This window comes from Podospora bellae-mahoneyi, chromosome 7 (genome assembly GCF_035222275.1).
Source record: "Podospora bellae-mahoneyi strain CBS 112042 chromosome 7, whole genome shotgun sequence".
Taxonomy (NCBI): Eukaryota; Fungi; Ascomycota; class Sordariomycetes; order Sordariales; family Podosporaceae; genus Podospora; species Podospora bellae-mahoneyi.
The window spans coordinates 2910944-2927321 of NC_085886.1; the positions used below are offsets into that span (position 1 = coordinate 2910944).

General features: G+C 51.0%; 4 protein-coding genes across 4 annotated transcripts; 3 read left to right on the forward strand and 1 right to left on the reverse strand.

Annotated features, from left to right (window-relative positions):
* Positions 1 to 1541: 1541 nt before the first annotated feature.
* On the forward strand, positions 1542 to 5966 carry QC761_0110610 (uncharacterized protein; the record flags this gene model as incomplete). Its single annotated transcript, XM_062873216.1, has 2 exons — positions 1542 to 2750; positions 5739 to 5966. The coding sequence occupies 2 exons, from the start codon at positions 1542 to 1544 to the stop codon at positions 5964 to 5966; spliced, it is 1437 nt and encodes a 478-aa protein (XP_062728642.1).
* A 1973-nt stretch (positions 5967 to 7939) lies between these two features.
* On the forward strand, positions 7940 to 8776 carry QC761_710380 (uncharacterized protein; the record flags this gene model as incomplete). Its single annotated transcript, XM_062882584.1, has 1 exon — positions 7940 to 8776. The coding sequence occupies one exon, from the start codon at positions 7940 to 7942 to the stop codon at positions 8774 to 8776; it is 837 nt and encodes a 278-aa protein (XP_062728643.1).
* Positions 8777 to 13708: 4932 nt separating this feature from the next.
* Positions 13709 to 14974, forward strand: CAF17 (ccr4 associated factor; the record flags this gene model as incomplete). Its single annotated transcript, XM_062882585.1, has 1 exon — positions 13709 to 14974. The coding sequence occupies one exon, from the start codon at positions 13709 to 13711 to the stop codon at positions 14972 to 14974; it is 1266 nt and encodes a 421-aa protein (XP_062728644.1).
* Positions 14975 to 15219: 245 nt separating this feature from the next.
* Positions 15220 to 16110, reverse strand: QC761_710400 (uncharacterized protein; the record flags this gene model as incomplete). The annotated part of the gene is made up of 1 exon (XM_062882586.1): positions 15220 to 16110. The coding sequence occupies one exon, from the start codon at positions 16108 to 16110 to the stop codon at positions 15220 to 15222; it is 891 nt and encodes a 296-aa protein (XP_062728645.1).
* Between the last annotated feature and the right edge of the window lie 268 nt (positions 16111 to 16378).

The window sequence follows — 16378 nt, forward strand, 5'->3', positions numbered from 1 at the left end:
ACTTCTCGTTCAATTACTGGAGATACTGCAGCAGAAAATGCCCCATTTTCAAAGGGATGTCTTCAACTCGGCTGCTATCAAAACTTGGAATGTGAGAGAATTGGCGAACAAGCTGTCTCCAATGGCCTGCGCTTTCGTATCTTCTTTTCTAGTCGACCTTATCCGGATATCTCACTGGACACCTGTCTCAACCTCTTGCTTGACGGCCATGAGGGGCATGTCAGAGATATCAAGACTTATATTCAGAAGGAATTGAGGGCTGGTAATCAGCAGACTAAGGATTAATTACTGTTGAGGGCATCAGGAATTTTCATGTGGACTGTCCTGGTTGTGGACATCTTGAATAAGGAGAAGCGCAAAGGGGCACCCAATCACTTAGTCACCAAAAAACTCAAAAAGATCCCGGGCGATCTATGGGAGCTGTTCAAAAGGATTTTGAACTGAGACCAGGAGGACAAATACCAGCTCCTGCTTTGTATCCAGTGGCTATTGTTCCCGCGAAAACCGTTGGGTCCGGAGGAGTTTTACCATGATCTTCTTGCCGGGATTGAGACTGACGACGATTCAGTGATTGAGGACAACTCAGAGTCCGACGACTACGCAGTGCTCGGGGAGAACTCTGATTCTGAACACAGTCCAGGTATTCATGTTCAATCAGATTCAGACAAGGGTTCACATTCCCTAGATGAAGGCACTTCTGCGACCGGGGATGCTTTGAGAGCCACAGTTTCTGATATCCCTAGATTCATTCGGAGTATTTCCAAGGGCCTTGCTGAGATCACACAGTCGAAGAAAGCCCCAGTTGTGCAGTTCATCCATGAATCGGTGCGAGATTTTCTTCTGAAAGAAGAAAAAAGGGGGTTGCGAGTGGTTTGGCCCGAGCTTGGCGACGATTTTGAGGCGCAAAGCCAATGAGAGATTGAAGCAATGCTGTTTCCAGTACTATATGCGGAGGGACATTCTGACCATCCTCAGCGTTGGTTTCGACATCGCACTTCCCAAAGCTTCAGCTAAGGAAGGCCATGCCCTCCGTGTGAAGGCTACAGAGACCTTTCCATTTCTGGGTTATGCTACCCTAAACGTCCTCTGGCATGCTGAATGTGCACAAACTGCTCAAGTTGGCGCTATTTCGCAACAATGGTTCCTCGATGAAGACTTCGACTTACGGACATGGTTGCTGTTGCGAAATGTTCAGGAAGTATATGAGGCTCGCCGCTACAACTCCACATACACAGCCAGTCTGCTTTATGTGCTGGCAGAGCACATCCTACCCGCCCTGACCAGAATATATTTACCTAGGTTCAGTGCTCCCGCCTGTCTCGCCACAGAACAAGAGCGATATGGCTCACCTCTCCTTGCCGCGATGGCATCCAAGAGTCGGGGTGCAGTGGATGCCTTCGTGGATTATTTAGCGGCCCTTCAGCAGACTCCGCCATCGACTGTTGGTGAATGGAGGTCAGAAACCGGAACGCTCCCGTCAATGTCCACTACTAGCTTTCGGTTTTCGCAGAAAAGGGGTCTTTTATCATTTGCTGTGGAATATGGGAACATGGCACTTGACCATCTTTGTTGACAGGATTCTTGGTCACGAGGAGATCAACAAGCGCAACAAGGAGGGAAGAACGCCTCTATGGTATGCCGCTCTGGAGGGACACAGTGATGTTGTGGAGGTTCTTTGTCAAGAAGGAGCAGACCCCAACATCGTTGGAAAGAACGATATCTCGCCTCTTTTCTTTGCAGCCAACAACGGACATCTGAAGGTTGTGGAATGCCTCTATCGGGAAGGTGCCAACATTGAAGCAAGTTCTGATTTTGGCACAACGCCTATCTCATGTGCATCTAACGCAGGGCATGTCGACATTGTGAAGTTCCTCCGTGATAAGGGTGCAGATATCAACAAACCCGACAGCACGAAGGGAGGGCCTATTTCATACGCGTCTGAAGGAGGCCACACGGCTATTGTGTCATTTCTTGTTCGAGAAGGGGCTGACTTAAATACCAAGGATGTCTTTCAGAACATACCTGCCGCGTACGCTGTCAAGGATGGCCATATGGATTGTCTCAAGATTCTTGTTAGCAGCGACTCCGATTTTGAAGCGAAGCATCAGGGGGGACAAACGATGCTGATGATGGCGGTTGAAGAGGGTCACCAGAAGATGGTTGAGTGGCTTCTTGAGCATGGAGCCAGTGCCATGACAGTCAACCAGAAAGGAGAATCTGCCATGGCTTACACATTGAACATTTGGAACCCACGAGGATTGCCTTTGGCTCAGCTCATAAACCTGAAGGGCCGAAGCAACCCACACTGGACTGATGATGGCGGAACAAGCGTTTTTCATTATGCTGCTCAGCAAGGACATTGCGAGGCCCTCCAACCTCTCTTAAATTTGGGGGGGGCGGACATCAATCTTCGACATAAAAGAGGGCAGACGCCTTTTAGCTACGCTGTTGCTTCTTATAAAGGTCAGGACGCGGCGAAGTTTCTGCTCTCTACGGGAAAGGCTGAGATTGATTCTAAGGACAATGATGGCCGCACGCCACTTAGCCATATTGCTACCCATTGGGGAAATAGGCGCAGCTTAAAACTTCTCCTAGGGACTGGGAATGTTGATATAAATTCCAAAGACGATGGTGGGCGGTCGCCATTAAGTTGGGCGGCGGGGAGCGGGGCTTATGACTGTGTAAAAGAGCTTCTTTTGGTTAGCACAGTGGATATGAACGCAAGGGATTTGCAAGGCCGTACACCACTTGTACACGCCTTGGATTATCTACTACCGGATCTATCGGATATATTCACCAGGAAGAAAGTATTTAAATTCATCACTGCCTTTCTCGAGACTGGTAGAGTCAACGTTGATCTGACAGATAACCGGGACCGCACAGCGCTTGATATCGCCGCCGCGATTGACGGAAAGGGCACAAGCCGTGGAGGGGGATGTCGCTTGTGGAAAAAAGGAAACAATGTCGTTAAAATGTTGCAGGAGTACAAGGAGGGAAGGTTCAGGGGTTTGCCAGATCCGAAGCTGCTTGAACGGTGATAGTCAATATCATTGGGGGGGGGATGGGGGATAGCTGGATTGTTTCCCGGTGTATTTCTTCATCATCAAAGCAACATAGGGCATGATAAAATAACATTAAAGCGATCACTGTAAATCAGATTCCACTGATGATTGCTGGTTATGGTACCCATTTTGAGATGCCTTGTATAAGTACATACTCCGATGATATTTCTGTGAGGGGACAAGTTACTCGATATACATAGGTAAAGATACTAATCAAAAAAATTGTCACAGAGTCTTTGAAGACAACCCTGAGGAATCCGTTGACGATGGGAATGCTTACATACTTAATTGACCGTAGACATAAAGAGATATGTCTCCTGAGTGTTTCGACTCTGTATAGACGGCTAATAGGTACATTATGGTACCTATGCATTTATACTTATCATCATAATGTTGGGTGGTGCTTTGAAATCGCAGAGAAAGACGGCAGAATAGTGGTGCACATCTCTCCTATGACTGTAGCAAGCGGCTTTCAAATTATCTTTTCAGGCCTCTTACTTGTCTTTTGAAGCCTTTTAACTATGTTTTAAAGCCTCTTTACTTATTTTTAAGGCCTCTTAACTATCTCTTAAGGGTTTTTCATTATCTTTTAACCTCCCCCTCTTCACTGCAACGAGAGGAGCAGCCGATAGGTCATGTCCCATATCTGCCCAGTAAAAATAGCACTCTTGGTATTATTGATCTCCAAAGAATGGCTTTGCAATGCTTTGGTCGGTTGCACCACAATCGTTCACTGTTTAAGCTGCCCTTGACACATGTCGTAGGCGGATAGGGATCATGGGTTTTCCGGACCTAACCCCGGCCACATAGAGGATGTATATCATGCTGCTGCTGATGGATAATTTTGGGTTGGTGTTTGGTTGGTGGGTGTTGCTAGTAATGGAAGATAATAGAGGGGGGTAAGGGGGGAGAGCTGGTTTGGAAAGGGGGTAGAGAAGATTAGACATGATGGGGGTAGTTGTGTGCTATCCATTTATGGATTGGCGGTCGACTTGTTATGTTATCGTGGGGACTAGCTGAGATTTAGAATTGATACGAGTTTTGTAGTAGAGCCAGTGTCCCGGTCGTGATCTTGATTAGAACTGTTATTATTATTTATGAGTAGATTTTGGTTATCCCGAGGAGAAGTTTTGAGATATGAGATGCTCGATAGGACGAGGAATATCGTGATAAGAAATGTAAAGCTTAGTCATTTGTATCGTTCAGTGGATATACAATCCCCTTACATAACAAGATCAGCCCAGCCGTTGTTACAAACATTCAGCACTTAGTCACCCAACACTCCTCCACACCTGAGGTAATCAAACTGCTTTCATAATCACCTCACTTACCAGCAATCCGAGCCTCATATGCAAGGCTCGTACACCAATAAGCAGACATGTAGAGCCCTACAATACAGAAATTCCACGGCAGTGTCCCCCTATCCCCCCCAATCACCTCCCTCGGTATTCTTTCCCTCCCCAGCCAGCCATTAGACACCTCCCCGGAGCTGACCTGTGCATGATTTTCATTCCAGCCACATCCCCCCCTCGTTCCTGACCCAGAACGCCGGACCGGATGTTGAACACGACACCACTCACGCATCGGACCGCATCCGTGGTGAAACAACCTCTCCCTTACCTCTCACCTCTCACCTCTGACCTCTCACCACTCCACTATCAGCACTTTCAGCCTTTGTTACATTCCAGTCATCCTCACTGTCCCAAAACAGCACCATGATTCAACCCCATTTCGGCAACCCCTAAAATGTCAAACCCCGGAACCGACAGTTCCCAGACCTTCTTCGCCCATGCATGCGTAGAAGCATTCCAAACCTTCCACCCACCTTCCAAATACGACAGTAGGTAGGTACGCAGTGGCGCGGCACCGACAGACTGGCACGCTGTCACTCGCGGTATTACCGTCTGCCCGTCCGCCGACCGAGATCCGTGGGGGAATAGAAAAAGCGACTGCTGACCTGAGGTCTCCCGTCCAGCGATTGGTTGGGTTGCGAGGCACAGCACTGCCTTACTGTGACATTACGATGCTGCAACCGCGGGCAGCGCGCGCAGGTGGTAGAGATGGGCAACGAGAGAAAGAGAGAGTAACATTGGGGCTCGTATACTAGTGCTGTTACCGCCGTTGACGGGGGACTATGAGAACGCAAGAGCGCAAAAAAACCCCCAAAGAAATGAGGGTCGGATTTAAACTGGGGATTGTAACAGACAGATTGATGGACAACAAGGCTGACAACCAAAGTCCTGATGATATGTATTATACCTATACGATCTGATATACCCCCGCCCCGCCTTTTAAAGTAAAATGGGGTCCGGAGTACGAAGAAAATATGGGGAAAAATATTAACGTTGCCTTTGGGGGTTTCTTCAAAATGACCTGATCTGCGTTGGGTGATTTTCAGTCCTGTAAGTTTACCGTCAGCATTGCTCGGATTTCTAGCGAGTTGATCAATGACGATCCGTGATCATTGATAGCTGGCGGTGGAAGATACGATACGATACGATCCCTTCATGCAGACCCGACCTGTGATACTCTGTTGCCTGTGAGCTCAACCCTGTCCCTGAATCAAAGCCATGATACCATCGCATTGACAGCCCCTGGTGCTGTGATGCCCGCGATGTCGTGATTTTGTGCTCACCGCCCAGCGCCTCCACGCCGCTAACCTTTCCGTCCTGGAAGACGGTCATCTCCATCAGGAGAAAACCACCGCTCCCGCTCTGCAACAGCCAACAACCCCCGGTGCAAGCTCAACGCCGCCGGGACCGCCATGTGGTTTTCTTCCACGGGCTCCACGGGTCTCACGGGCTGTGCCTCCCAGTTACTGACTGTGGTGGTGGTGGTGGTGGTGGTGGTGGTGGTGGTGGTGGTGGTTGCGGTTTTACCTTCCCCTTGGACCCCGACTGGTAGAGACAGACAGAGAGTGAGATAAACCCCTGGACCCCAATTCCACCCAGTGTCTATCAGCCCTATCTGTGGGGGCCAATGGGCACAAATCAGGGCCCGAATTCCGTGCCAAGACCCATCTTGGGGTCTTGTAACGTGTGCGGCGTTCGCGGCCTTTTGTTCGTTGCTCAGAAAGGGGGGGAAACTCTGTGGGGGAGGAGAACGAGGAATTCTCGAATTGTCCCGTCCCGTAGCCACACACATTTTCGGAGGCGGTGCAAAAAAGATCTTCTATTCGGCGGTGGTGGTTGATGCCCTCGGAGTTTAGTTACTCTTGTGGTGTCGTACAGCTTGCCAGATGTCGACAGGCGACTCTGAGCTAATGAATCATCTCTCATTCACACCGCTGGTATTACATAGACAATGGTCCTTCTCAAATGAGGCGGTGCTCTCTCGTTCCTGTGTCCCATCTGGGGTAAATTGCGTTCGCTGCGAAGGGGTTCCGTGCATACGGATAGGGCAAATGCTACCATGTCAACGAACCGACGAATTGCATACGGCGCATTTTGTTTTTACCTCCCCAGGGCATGAAGATGACTGTCTTGTACTGCACAGATAGTGGTGCCGTCTCCGTGTCCGCGGGATCCTGTTACCGAACGCGCTGGTATCTATGTACCGTACGCGTTCAAGACAGGGCGCATGTATTGATATAGCCTGCCCAGTCTGCCAATGTGGGATGTTCAAATGTGGTTGGTGATGGGGTGGTCGTCGTGTCGTCGTGTTCGAGTCGTTGGCTCATGACGTGGATTGTTGCCGAGGGGTAGAATGGGGGGGGGTTGATTGGGGTTGGCTTGGCTTCGGTTACTTCTGCTCAGCGGTGCTGCCTCGCTGCCTTGTTGTGGTGGGTGGTGGTCAAGTGGATGACAAAATGACTCTATGCCGGAACCATTAGAAATCAAGGCAACCGACTCTATGTGAAATTGGACGGGCTGCGTTGATTAGATAACCTCTCAATACCGCGAAGACGGTTGCAGAAGAAGCCGACAGAAGGGCGAAACTCTCCGCCGTTTTCTCTCTTCCATCCGGTCGGTTGGGTGCGGGCAGCTATAGCTTAGCTTTTACGGTTGATTGCTGATTAGTAACAGCTCATGGATCTCTTGATCTCTCTGATATGGCATCATCAAGCGATATCTATCGGAGATCGGAGATTGGTGGACTTTAGGACCCTCAAACTCTGGGGAAACCTGGGAGGAAAGCAAATGACATGCAGTCCTCTGGATAATGCCCAGACGTGCCAAACATTGCAGGGCACGTCAATCAATCGGCCTCGTGCCGGTCTGAGGAGGAGAGCCACGTCGGTGGGCAAGGCATCAAGACATGGACGTGCGTGGCAGGTTGAGGGGGCAGACAAAGACCTAGGCGTTGGCCCAGTCTGTAACAAAACGAAAGATTACAGCGGTGAGGCGTAGTGGTTCAAGGCCGCGTTCCTGCTAGCCTGCAAGGGTAGAAGTAAAAAGGCGGGAAGCGGGCGGACAGGGGTGTCGGACTCTCGGTTTTTGTCAGCTGCTGCGGATGATACATTCGCTGGTGACCCTGCGGTGTCTTGGACGGAGCCGAACACCAACAAGGACGGTCAAGGGGTTTACAAAAGGAGCATGACCGCCCCCCTCTGATGTCTCCGTTCTCCGTCAGTTGAAAGTGTCCATCTTCATGAGCTTTTTACTCTCTACTCCAGATTCAACACTGTGACTGCTTGTCAACAAAACATCTTGACATCTTGACACTGAGTTGTTGTACCTTACCTGAGGACAGAGGACAGCCTAGCCTATCCCCACACCCCTCCACCACCCACCGCACGCACCCCCGACCCTGTAACTTTATCAATACTGGGTCCAGCCGGGATCGGGCTCTTCGGTGCCTTGAGTCACTCGCAAGAAAATACGCCAAAAGCAACAAATATTAGGGAAGCCTGCTGCCGTCAGCACCCCGATTACAAAATGTCCACAACAACCCAAACACACTCTCAAAAGCTCCAGGCAGCTTCGCAATCAATCTACCCAGCTTCACCATCACCATACCACCTCAGAAAGAGTCCCACCATGTCGATTGCCCAGACGTACTTCCTCGCCCACAAGGCAAGGGCCAAGCTCTCCTCGGAAGCCGCCCGCCCTGATCACAACCTCCGCCTGCTCGTCGGACACGCCAACCTGCTCGACTCCCTTATGCTAGATCTCGCCGACGCCGAGAGGGAACAAGAATCGTGGTTCAACCAATCCGTCCGTGGCGCCACCCAGAGCCCGCCACCATCCACCAACAACCGCCACATCCAATGGGCCGACCACATGGAAGAGCCCCAGCACGACTGGAGAGCCGAGGACGCCGACTCTGATTCCGACGACTCGGACTGCAGCTACGACGAGGACGAGGATGACCTCGACTCGGACGAGGACGTTGAGATGGCCGACGCGGTCGTCGCCCTCAGGAGGATACCTTCCCACGCCAGCATGCTCCCACCAAAGGGCTACAACTACCGAGACGAAGAAGAGGACTACGCCATGGAAGACGACGACGAGGACTACACCCAGCTCGCCCTCCAGAGAACATCTTCTCACTCTGCACCATCCTCCCCACCCGAGCTCCTCGATGATTCCGACTCCACCACCGACGACGAGTCGTCCATGCCACCATCACCACCAACCACTACGCTACCCGCTTTTGACGACAAGAAGAGCACAACGATACAAAGTGCGACGGGGCTCGGGGACAAGGACGCCTTTTATGAGGAGGGGTTCTATCTCCCGCCGAGAAACCCGGCGAGGATATCGATCTACTAGTCGCCATCTTTTCCTCTCTTGTCATCATTTGCATTGGGTAGGCGTTTTTTTTTTGGAGGGGAGGGTTCGAGGAGAGACAACAACTCACTCTACACTTTGATACCCGGTTTCTTTTGTTTCTTTTCTTGGGTCATTATCACACAGCGAGCGAGGAGGAAAACACACAGCGGCATCATTTCTTATATCATCATTTTGGGTGGTGGAGGGGATATATATGGAAAGGAATAAGGAAAGCATGATGCAATGGGAGGAAAGCGGGATGAAATCAATGGGGAAGGAAACAAAACCACACTCATATCATTATTTATTTACTATTCACAAGAGTACTTGCTTCGCTCCCTGAGGGTTGAGTGTGCAAGCTCTATTCAATACCAAAATAATCCACAACATTTTACAGTTGGGTTGGCTGTTTGCAATCGTGAATTGAATGTGTGTTTCAATTGAGCATGTGTTTCTGGCAAACGGTGCCAATGGTAGGGAAGTCCTAACCGAGGATTCGGCATTTTTGGGTACGAATACTGTGTCTCCAAGACCTCGGCTCTTCGCCTTTTTGGAGAAGACGGGATGTGAGGCTTCGGGGTTACAGTTCTACACAAGACATGAAGCATGGAACTTTGATATAACAAAAGACATATTTTTCTTTTTGGGATAAACACAATGGTTTGAAAAAGTTAGTTTGTAGTGCGCGCGCCGTTTTATTTTTTTTGGACAGTTTGGAGGAAGGGTTTGGGATTTGGAAACTTTGGAACTTTGGGACCTGGAATTTGGGGGGGTGGTTTGAATGAAAGTGTTAGGTGCACCCCGAAGTGTTGGGGATGGGGGGAAGGGGTGAAGCCTTGTAGAACTCTTGGGCGGGATTCAGGACTTTGACGTTGACATCAATTTCCAATCGATGTCTTGGCTTGGGTGAGGATTTGTAAATGCGATCTCTATAGCGAAAAAAACTTCTACCGGTTGGGTAGAATGATTTCGAAGCCAACGGTAATATGGGGAGGGAGGGGGGTGTGCTCGTGCTCGCTTCGGTCGGATTGATAGAAACAGCAGTGATGAAAAGTCTCTTACGTGGACGCTGGGCTTTGTTTTCCTTTTTTTTTCCTTTGGTGTGGTGCTGTAAGAATACGATACAGCCAGCTACCAGACGCGGTCGGCCACCGAACTGGTGGTGGATCTGAGTGACAAGATGGGACTTTTGCACAGCTGGGCGGGCGAGCGGGTCAGCTTCACAGCCTCTTCTTGTTGCAAACGTCCAATATCATCCGTCAGGCAGCTACTTTTGCACGTTTGCTTCAAGCTTCAACCCCCTCACAACATTCCCCGCAAAACTAAAGTTTCAGACAGAGGGAAAAGTATTGTGTGCGTTGTCAAATTTTACATAGCTTGTTGACAATTGGTGAAAACCTATGACGATAGCGGTGAGTGACTGGGAGTTAAGAAACCGGGATGCTCCCCGGAGCGGGGGTGAGAGGAGTTCTCTACACGATGGGGTTCCTGCACGACGATGTGGATAAAAGGAAAAAAAAAAAAAAAACGTGAATGAGGTGGAGCTGAGATACGGGATGTGGGAAGAAGTGGTTCGGGCTTCCGAGCTTGTCTGCGATGATTTTTCGGGCGGCACTCGGGATTGATGTCCGCGGGTCGCGGCGGCCGGGACGCCTTTCAAAGGGTCGGGTCTTGTTTCCGTTGTCAGATTGGGAGGGTGATGTGTTTCATACCCTATATAAATATAAATACAAACGGATTGCGGCTGATGGGGATCATGATACGGGGGGAGATATCCGGGTCTTTGTTTTGGTGTTTTGATAATGTCGCAGCTCGGCAGCGGTTCCGATTAGGGAAATCACCAACATATGTAAGTGTCAGTCTGATGAGAGCTGAACAGCAACTACCGAGCAAAAAGCAAAAATGTTGAGGCGGTCAAGGTATTAGCTATCGATCAGTGATCTGATCACAATGCATCATCATCATCAATTTGTGATAACACCTCCTGAGGGTTGCTTTGCTTCAGTTTTGATTGAAATGGTGCAAACGCATCGCTTTGTTGGCTAGGTATGCTCACCGCACTTGCGCACGTACTTGCTGCTGTGTACATATCTTGATGCCCTGACAACGACGCTAAATTTCCCAAGGATCGGGAAAAAGGAAATCAGATCTCTTCTTCTTCTTCTTTACGCCGCAGTACGGTATTTCCGTTTTCTGCTCCAGAAACCCCTAATGGCAGGGGTTAGCGAACATCATTGTAGGGCTGGGACTTGGGGAACGTAATCCGTCCAGTTAGAGCCTCCCGTTTCCAAAAGTTGAATTGTCGAACGGGACCGACCCTCAACTTGACTGGGGGAGAACGCAAAGCCAGCCACAAAAAAGCCACTTTTCCAAAGAGCTGGGTCTGGGATTTTTTGGACCGAAAGGGGGGGATTTCCGAGTATTGTACTGATTGATTGATGTGTGTACCATGGAGAGGGCTGTGCATACCCTACGCGTGACGACAGCGACACACGACAGGACGGAAACGTTGCTTGTCTGGGGAAAAGAGTGCAGTGAATGATGGGCACTGCCCTTGTGGGCGACACCGGAGGTTTGAAGATGAAGCAAAAGATTGACTGGAGAGTGGTATCACCACCTGGTCTGGCCTGGCCTCTATCAACATCAGACCTTCGGGATTGGGACAAGTAAATCGCTCAGTATAACGCAGTATCACACAGCCTGCCTGAGGTTGCAGCACCCGGCGGCATATAGCGCAGCCAAAACGAGATCATTTCTCTCTTAAAGACAAAAACAAAAAATAAAATAAAATAAAATGCGGGGGTTTCAATGTTGAAGATGATGGCGGCCAACACTGGAGGCGGCGTTGGCGGCGGCGGTGGCGTGGTGCCTTTCACTGGTGTTTCGATGCAGCGGCGCTGCGATTCGAAAATCGACCCAAACGATACCGCATTGACGACCCGCTGCCCCAGACTGCCGGGTTCGGCACCTCTTTTTAGGGTTGCGCGGGTAGGGAACGGCAAGGGAATGGTGCTGTAGACGGATCGCATCACCGGCCACACTTTCAGGCCTCACCAGTCAGGGTCAGGTGTGAAACGGTTGCAGGTTCTTCTTGTGTTGGAGGCCATCAGTTGACCAAGTGGAAACAACATTGAAAAGGTATCATGAGCGCAACATGAGCAACCTTGACGACCGTCTACATCGGCCTGTAATTTTCGTATTGGGGGCTTTCGATGTTGATTGTGCCCGTTGGAACTGGTGATCGTCACAACATCACGGCATGGCCTGAATCTGAGGGTGCAAGACGATCAGTTCGTTATATTCGGTGCCGGGCTCTTCCCGGCCTGATGCTCATGATCCTGTTCACTGCGGTGCGACTGATGCCCTCCGATCAGTCAATCACAGCTCTATACAGCAGGTAATCTGTATGAATTTACAGTTCAACAGAAAAGTTCTTTGCATCTTGATATGAGAATTCCCTCTCAGCCCTACATGATGATTACGTGAGGGATCAGGAACTCGAGAAACTAGGAACTCGTCCAGAACTATGGGGAAGGGAGAAAACTGGACGCCTTGTGTGACTGTTCCAAAGAGCGAGATGTTACGTTCCCTATGCCTCTGGGCAGAGGCAGTGTTCTACTGCGTATGCAGGTGCAAAAAGGCGGGAAGGACCATGATGACCTATGGCATGCGTCCAGGCAGCGAGTTAGTATCCAAGGCGGTGAAGGACATCAACATCATGACCATGTCTGACACGATGGAGTTCGTGACCGACTGCCCTGTTTGAAGGCTGCAAGGCTCATTTTTATGATTGTCCCAGTTCGTGATGTTTTGGCGATCGGTAAACTGTGGGGGGTGAGACAAGGGACACCCCCCTTTCCTTGAGAGGTCTTGATTCTCGTCGGTCGGGCTCACACCTCAATTTGCTGAGATGCGAAGCCACCGCGGGGTCACCCGGGACATCTGCCGCTCGCTCGCTCCTTGACGATCGGGTACGGGTGCAGCCGGGCAGAGAGGATACGCAGGACAGCAAGGCTCGCGATAGGAACAAGTCGACAAGTCATGGGGAAATAGCGCGAGGGAATTTCCCATCAGGTTTTCTTTTCGTCTCTGTCTGCGGCACTTTCGGCGTGAGTCAACTGACACCCACCTCCCCGATTCCGTCCGTTGAACGGAGCTTCTTCCGTAACACACACACGGGAAAAGGGTCGTAGTCGATGACATGTGGCTCAGTCATCCACCTCCCTTTCTTCCACACTTCACCGGGCCATCCCGGAGTTTGCTGTCGCCCCTGTTTTGTCAGCTTTAACGGGATATGTTTTGATGAAAAATACTGTACTGCTGCAGAGTCCTTGAAATTGCTCATCCCAGCGTATCGCTTACTGCCCGGAAGGTTTGTCACCGTGGATTTCTCGGCATCAAAGTACAAATGTAATTAGACATTCTGAGGGACACACACACGCCCTTTTATTTGAAAACGTCCGATATGTGGTTGACTTGGGCCAGTGTAAGTGTTAGTGTAATAAGCGCTCCACAGCGGACTAAAAAACCCCACCAAAAATCAACGGGATGATCAATCAACAAAGCGGAGCGAACGGAGATATCTCTCGTCCCCCGCAAAAAAACTGATCCAGTCACTGTCCATCAGTCCAGTGGGTGAGGTGTGTCAGATAACGAGCGGAGATTATCGATACACCCGACCGCCCGGAGCCAACCCCGACAACGCCGAGTCTCTTTCTCTCTCACAAGGCTGATAGCCCGCGCACAGATCACCACCCCTCGGCCTAGACAAGTCCCGCTTTCGCCGATCGGCAAAACTGTCGTTGCCGAACATCGAAAAGTCTACGTCACTGACGGCCAAATTCCGATCCGACGAGAGCTTCCACGAAACACATTGGTTTTGTGAAATCCTTACAACGGGTGTAATTGTTCTGTTTCATTACGATCTCAGAAATGCAGCCTGTCGTAAGAAGGAGGATAGCAATCGCTGCCGGTAGCCTGCCGAGCACCACCACCACTGCAAGGGTTTTTTCGTCATCATCCCGGCCAAGTTACTCACCACCACCACTATCACGACCAAAACAAACACCCCTTTCTCTACCCCGGCAACACCGTCCCTTTTCCACCTCTCCCTTCCTCCGTCAAGAAGCCACCTCCGAAACAACACCGGTAGACAATGGCCTCCCCCACTCAGGCATCTCCCCCCTCCCCTCCAGATCATTAATCTCCCTCTCCGGCCCAGACGCCGCCAAGTTCTTAAGAGGAATCATCACCAACGAGCTCCCCACCACCCCCTCAACCCTAACCTACGCCGCGTTTTTGTCTGCTCAAGGCAGGATCCTAAACGACGTCTTCATCTACCTCGACCCGAGGTCAACCTCCTCACCACCAGATAGCTTCCTCATCGAGGTCTCCACCCTCGAAGCAGCAACGCTAGTCAAGCATCTGAAGCGGTATAAACTCCGCTCTAAATGCGCCATCGCCCTTCTCCCGCAGGAAGAGGCGAGCGTGATTGCTGTTTGGGGTAGTCCGGATTCTATCCCGGCTCAAGGTGAGAGTTTACGCTACTGCCCCGACCCGAGGGTTCCATCCTGGCAAAGGGGTTTAGTTTTTGGGGGTGGGAGTGGATTGGAAGGGGTTGAGATGCAATCGGAGGAGGTCTACACTCTGTTGCGGTACGCGAATGGTGTGGCGGAGGGGCAGGAGGAGATTGTGAGGGATGGGGGTTTGCCTCACGAGTCGAATCTGGATTTGTTGGGGGGGGTTGATTTTAGGAAGGGGTGCTATGTTGGGCAGGAGTTGACTATTAGGACGGAGCATAGGGGGGTGGTGAGGAAGAGGATTTTGCCTGCCATGCTCTATCCTTCCTCTGCGTCCTCCCCACCGACATCACTGCGGTATGAAGAGGGGGATCTTGCGGGGAGGATTCAGGCGGGGAATAATGTTACGAGAGTGGGCGCGAGGGGGAGACCAGCGGGGAAGTGGCTTGTGGGGAGGGGGAATTTGGGGTTGGTGTTGGGGAGGTTGGAGATGATGACTGATTTGAAGCTGCCGGGAGAGGCGGCGGTGGGGACGGGGATGGGGTTTAAGGAAGGGGATGAGTTTGAGGTTGAGGTTAAGGGGGAGGAAGGGGAGAAGGTGAGGGTTAAGGCTTTTGTGCCGGGGTGGCTGAGGGAGAAGTTGGATGAGAAGATGGAGAAGAAGGGAAGGAGACATTGATGATGATGAAATGTGTATCTTGATTGTGAGATACTTGCACATGTATAATACTGTACAACAAGTCTTGGGCTTATGGAATTGTGCTGCTGCATGATGCCCTAGCATTATAGTCTGATGGGTTAGTACAGTGATGCATGATTGTAGATAGGCCTAGCTGGGAACTGCGTCAATGCATTGAAGAGAAAGATCTGTTCTGGGTATCATGAGCAAAACGTCTAGAAAAATCTAACAACGGGGTGCAAAATCTACGAAGCAGCGGCTGCCTTCGCCTCCTCCTCCTCTCTCCTTCTCTTCTCCTCATCCTTCTTCGCCTGTGCAGCCCTCAGTCTCGCCATAGTAGAAGCAAACTTGTGCCCCGGCTGCCCCGTCGCCCCAGCATCACTATTCGCATTTGTCGTGGTTGTCGTCGTCGTCGCAGCCGAGACCTTTTCACCACGGTCAGCCATATCCTTTTCTTTCCTGATGGTGTCAGAAGGGAGTGATGATGATGTTGCCTGGTCCTCATTCTTGGTCTCCTCCTTCCTCTTGGCCTTTTTCTTCTCCGCCTTTAACCTCTGCTTCTCGGCCAGTCTCCTCTCCAGCTCGGCAATCTCCCCATCATAATCCTTTTCCTCCGCCTTCTCCTGCTTTTGCTGTTGTTGTTCCGCCTCGTCCCTCTCCCTAACAGCCCTCTCCCGCTCCTCGGCTTCCTCCCTCTTCCGTCTCAACTCCTCCATCTTCCGCCTCCCCCGCGCAGCCATATCCCTAACCTTGTCCCTCCCGCCATCTCCCTCCCCATCCGTCTTCTGCCGTTTCGCCTCCTCCTCCCTACGTTCTAGCTCCTCAACCAACTGCCTCCTCTTCGCGCCCATCTGCTCCCTCTGTCGTTTCTTTTCAAGAACGGCTTTCATCCCATTGTTGTAGACTTCTTTGGCCTCAGGGTTGAGGAGGACATCTCTCGTGCGCTCCAGCCGCTCGTACAACGCGGGGTCGTAGTTGTCGCCCGCCTTGTCGGGGTGCGCGGTTAGGGCTTTTTTGCGAAAGGCGCGGCGGACGTCCTGGTCGGTGGCTGTGGCGTCGAGGGAGAGGAGGGCGTAGAGGTCGTCGGAGCGGGAGGCGGATTCGCGGGCGAAGAGGAGGAGGTCTTGGTCTGCCATTTTTTGTTTTGTTTTGGGGGTTGGATTTGTTGGTGGGGAGAGTTGCAGGGTTGGGAAAGAGAGAGAGTGGTGTTTTGTGTCGGGTGTGTGTGTGTGTCGTTTTCTTTTCTTCCTTTTTTTTTTTTTTTTGTTTTTTTGCGCTGGGGAGAAAATGTGATGCAATGCGAATGAATGAATTGAGGTCGTCGAGGTGCTTTGCGCGCGCTTGTGTGGTTGGGTCGATTATATGGGATGTTTTAAATGCGTCACGCTAAGCCTGAATCGGACA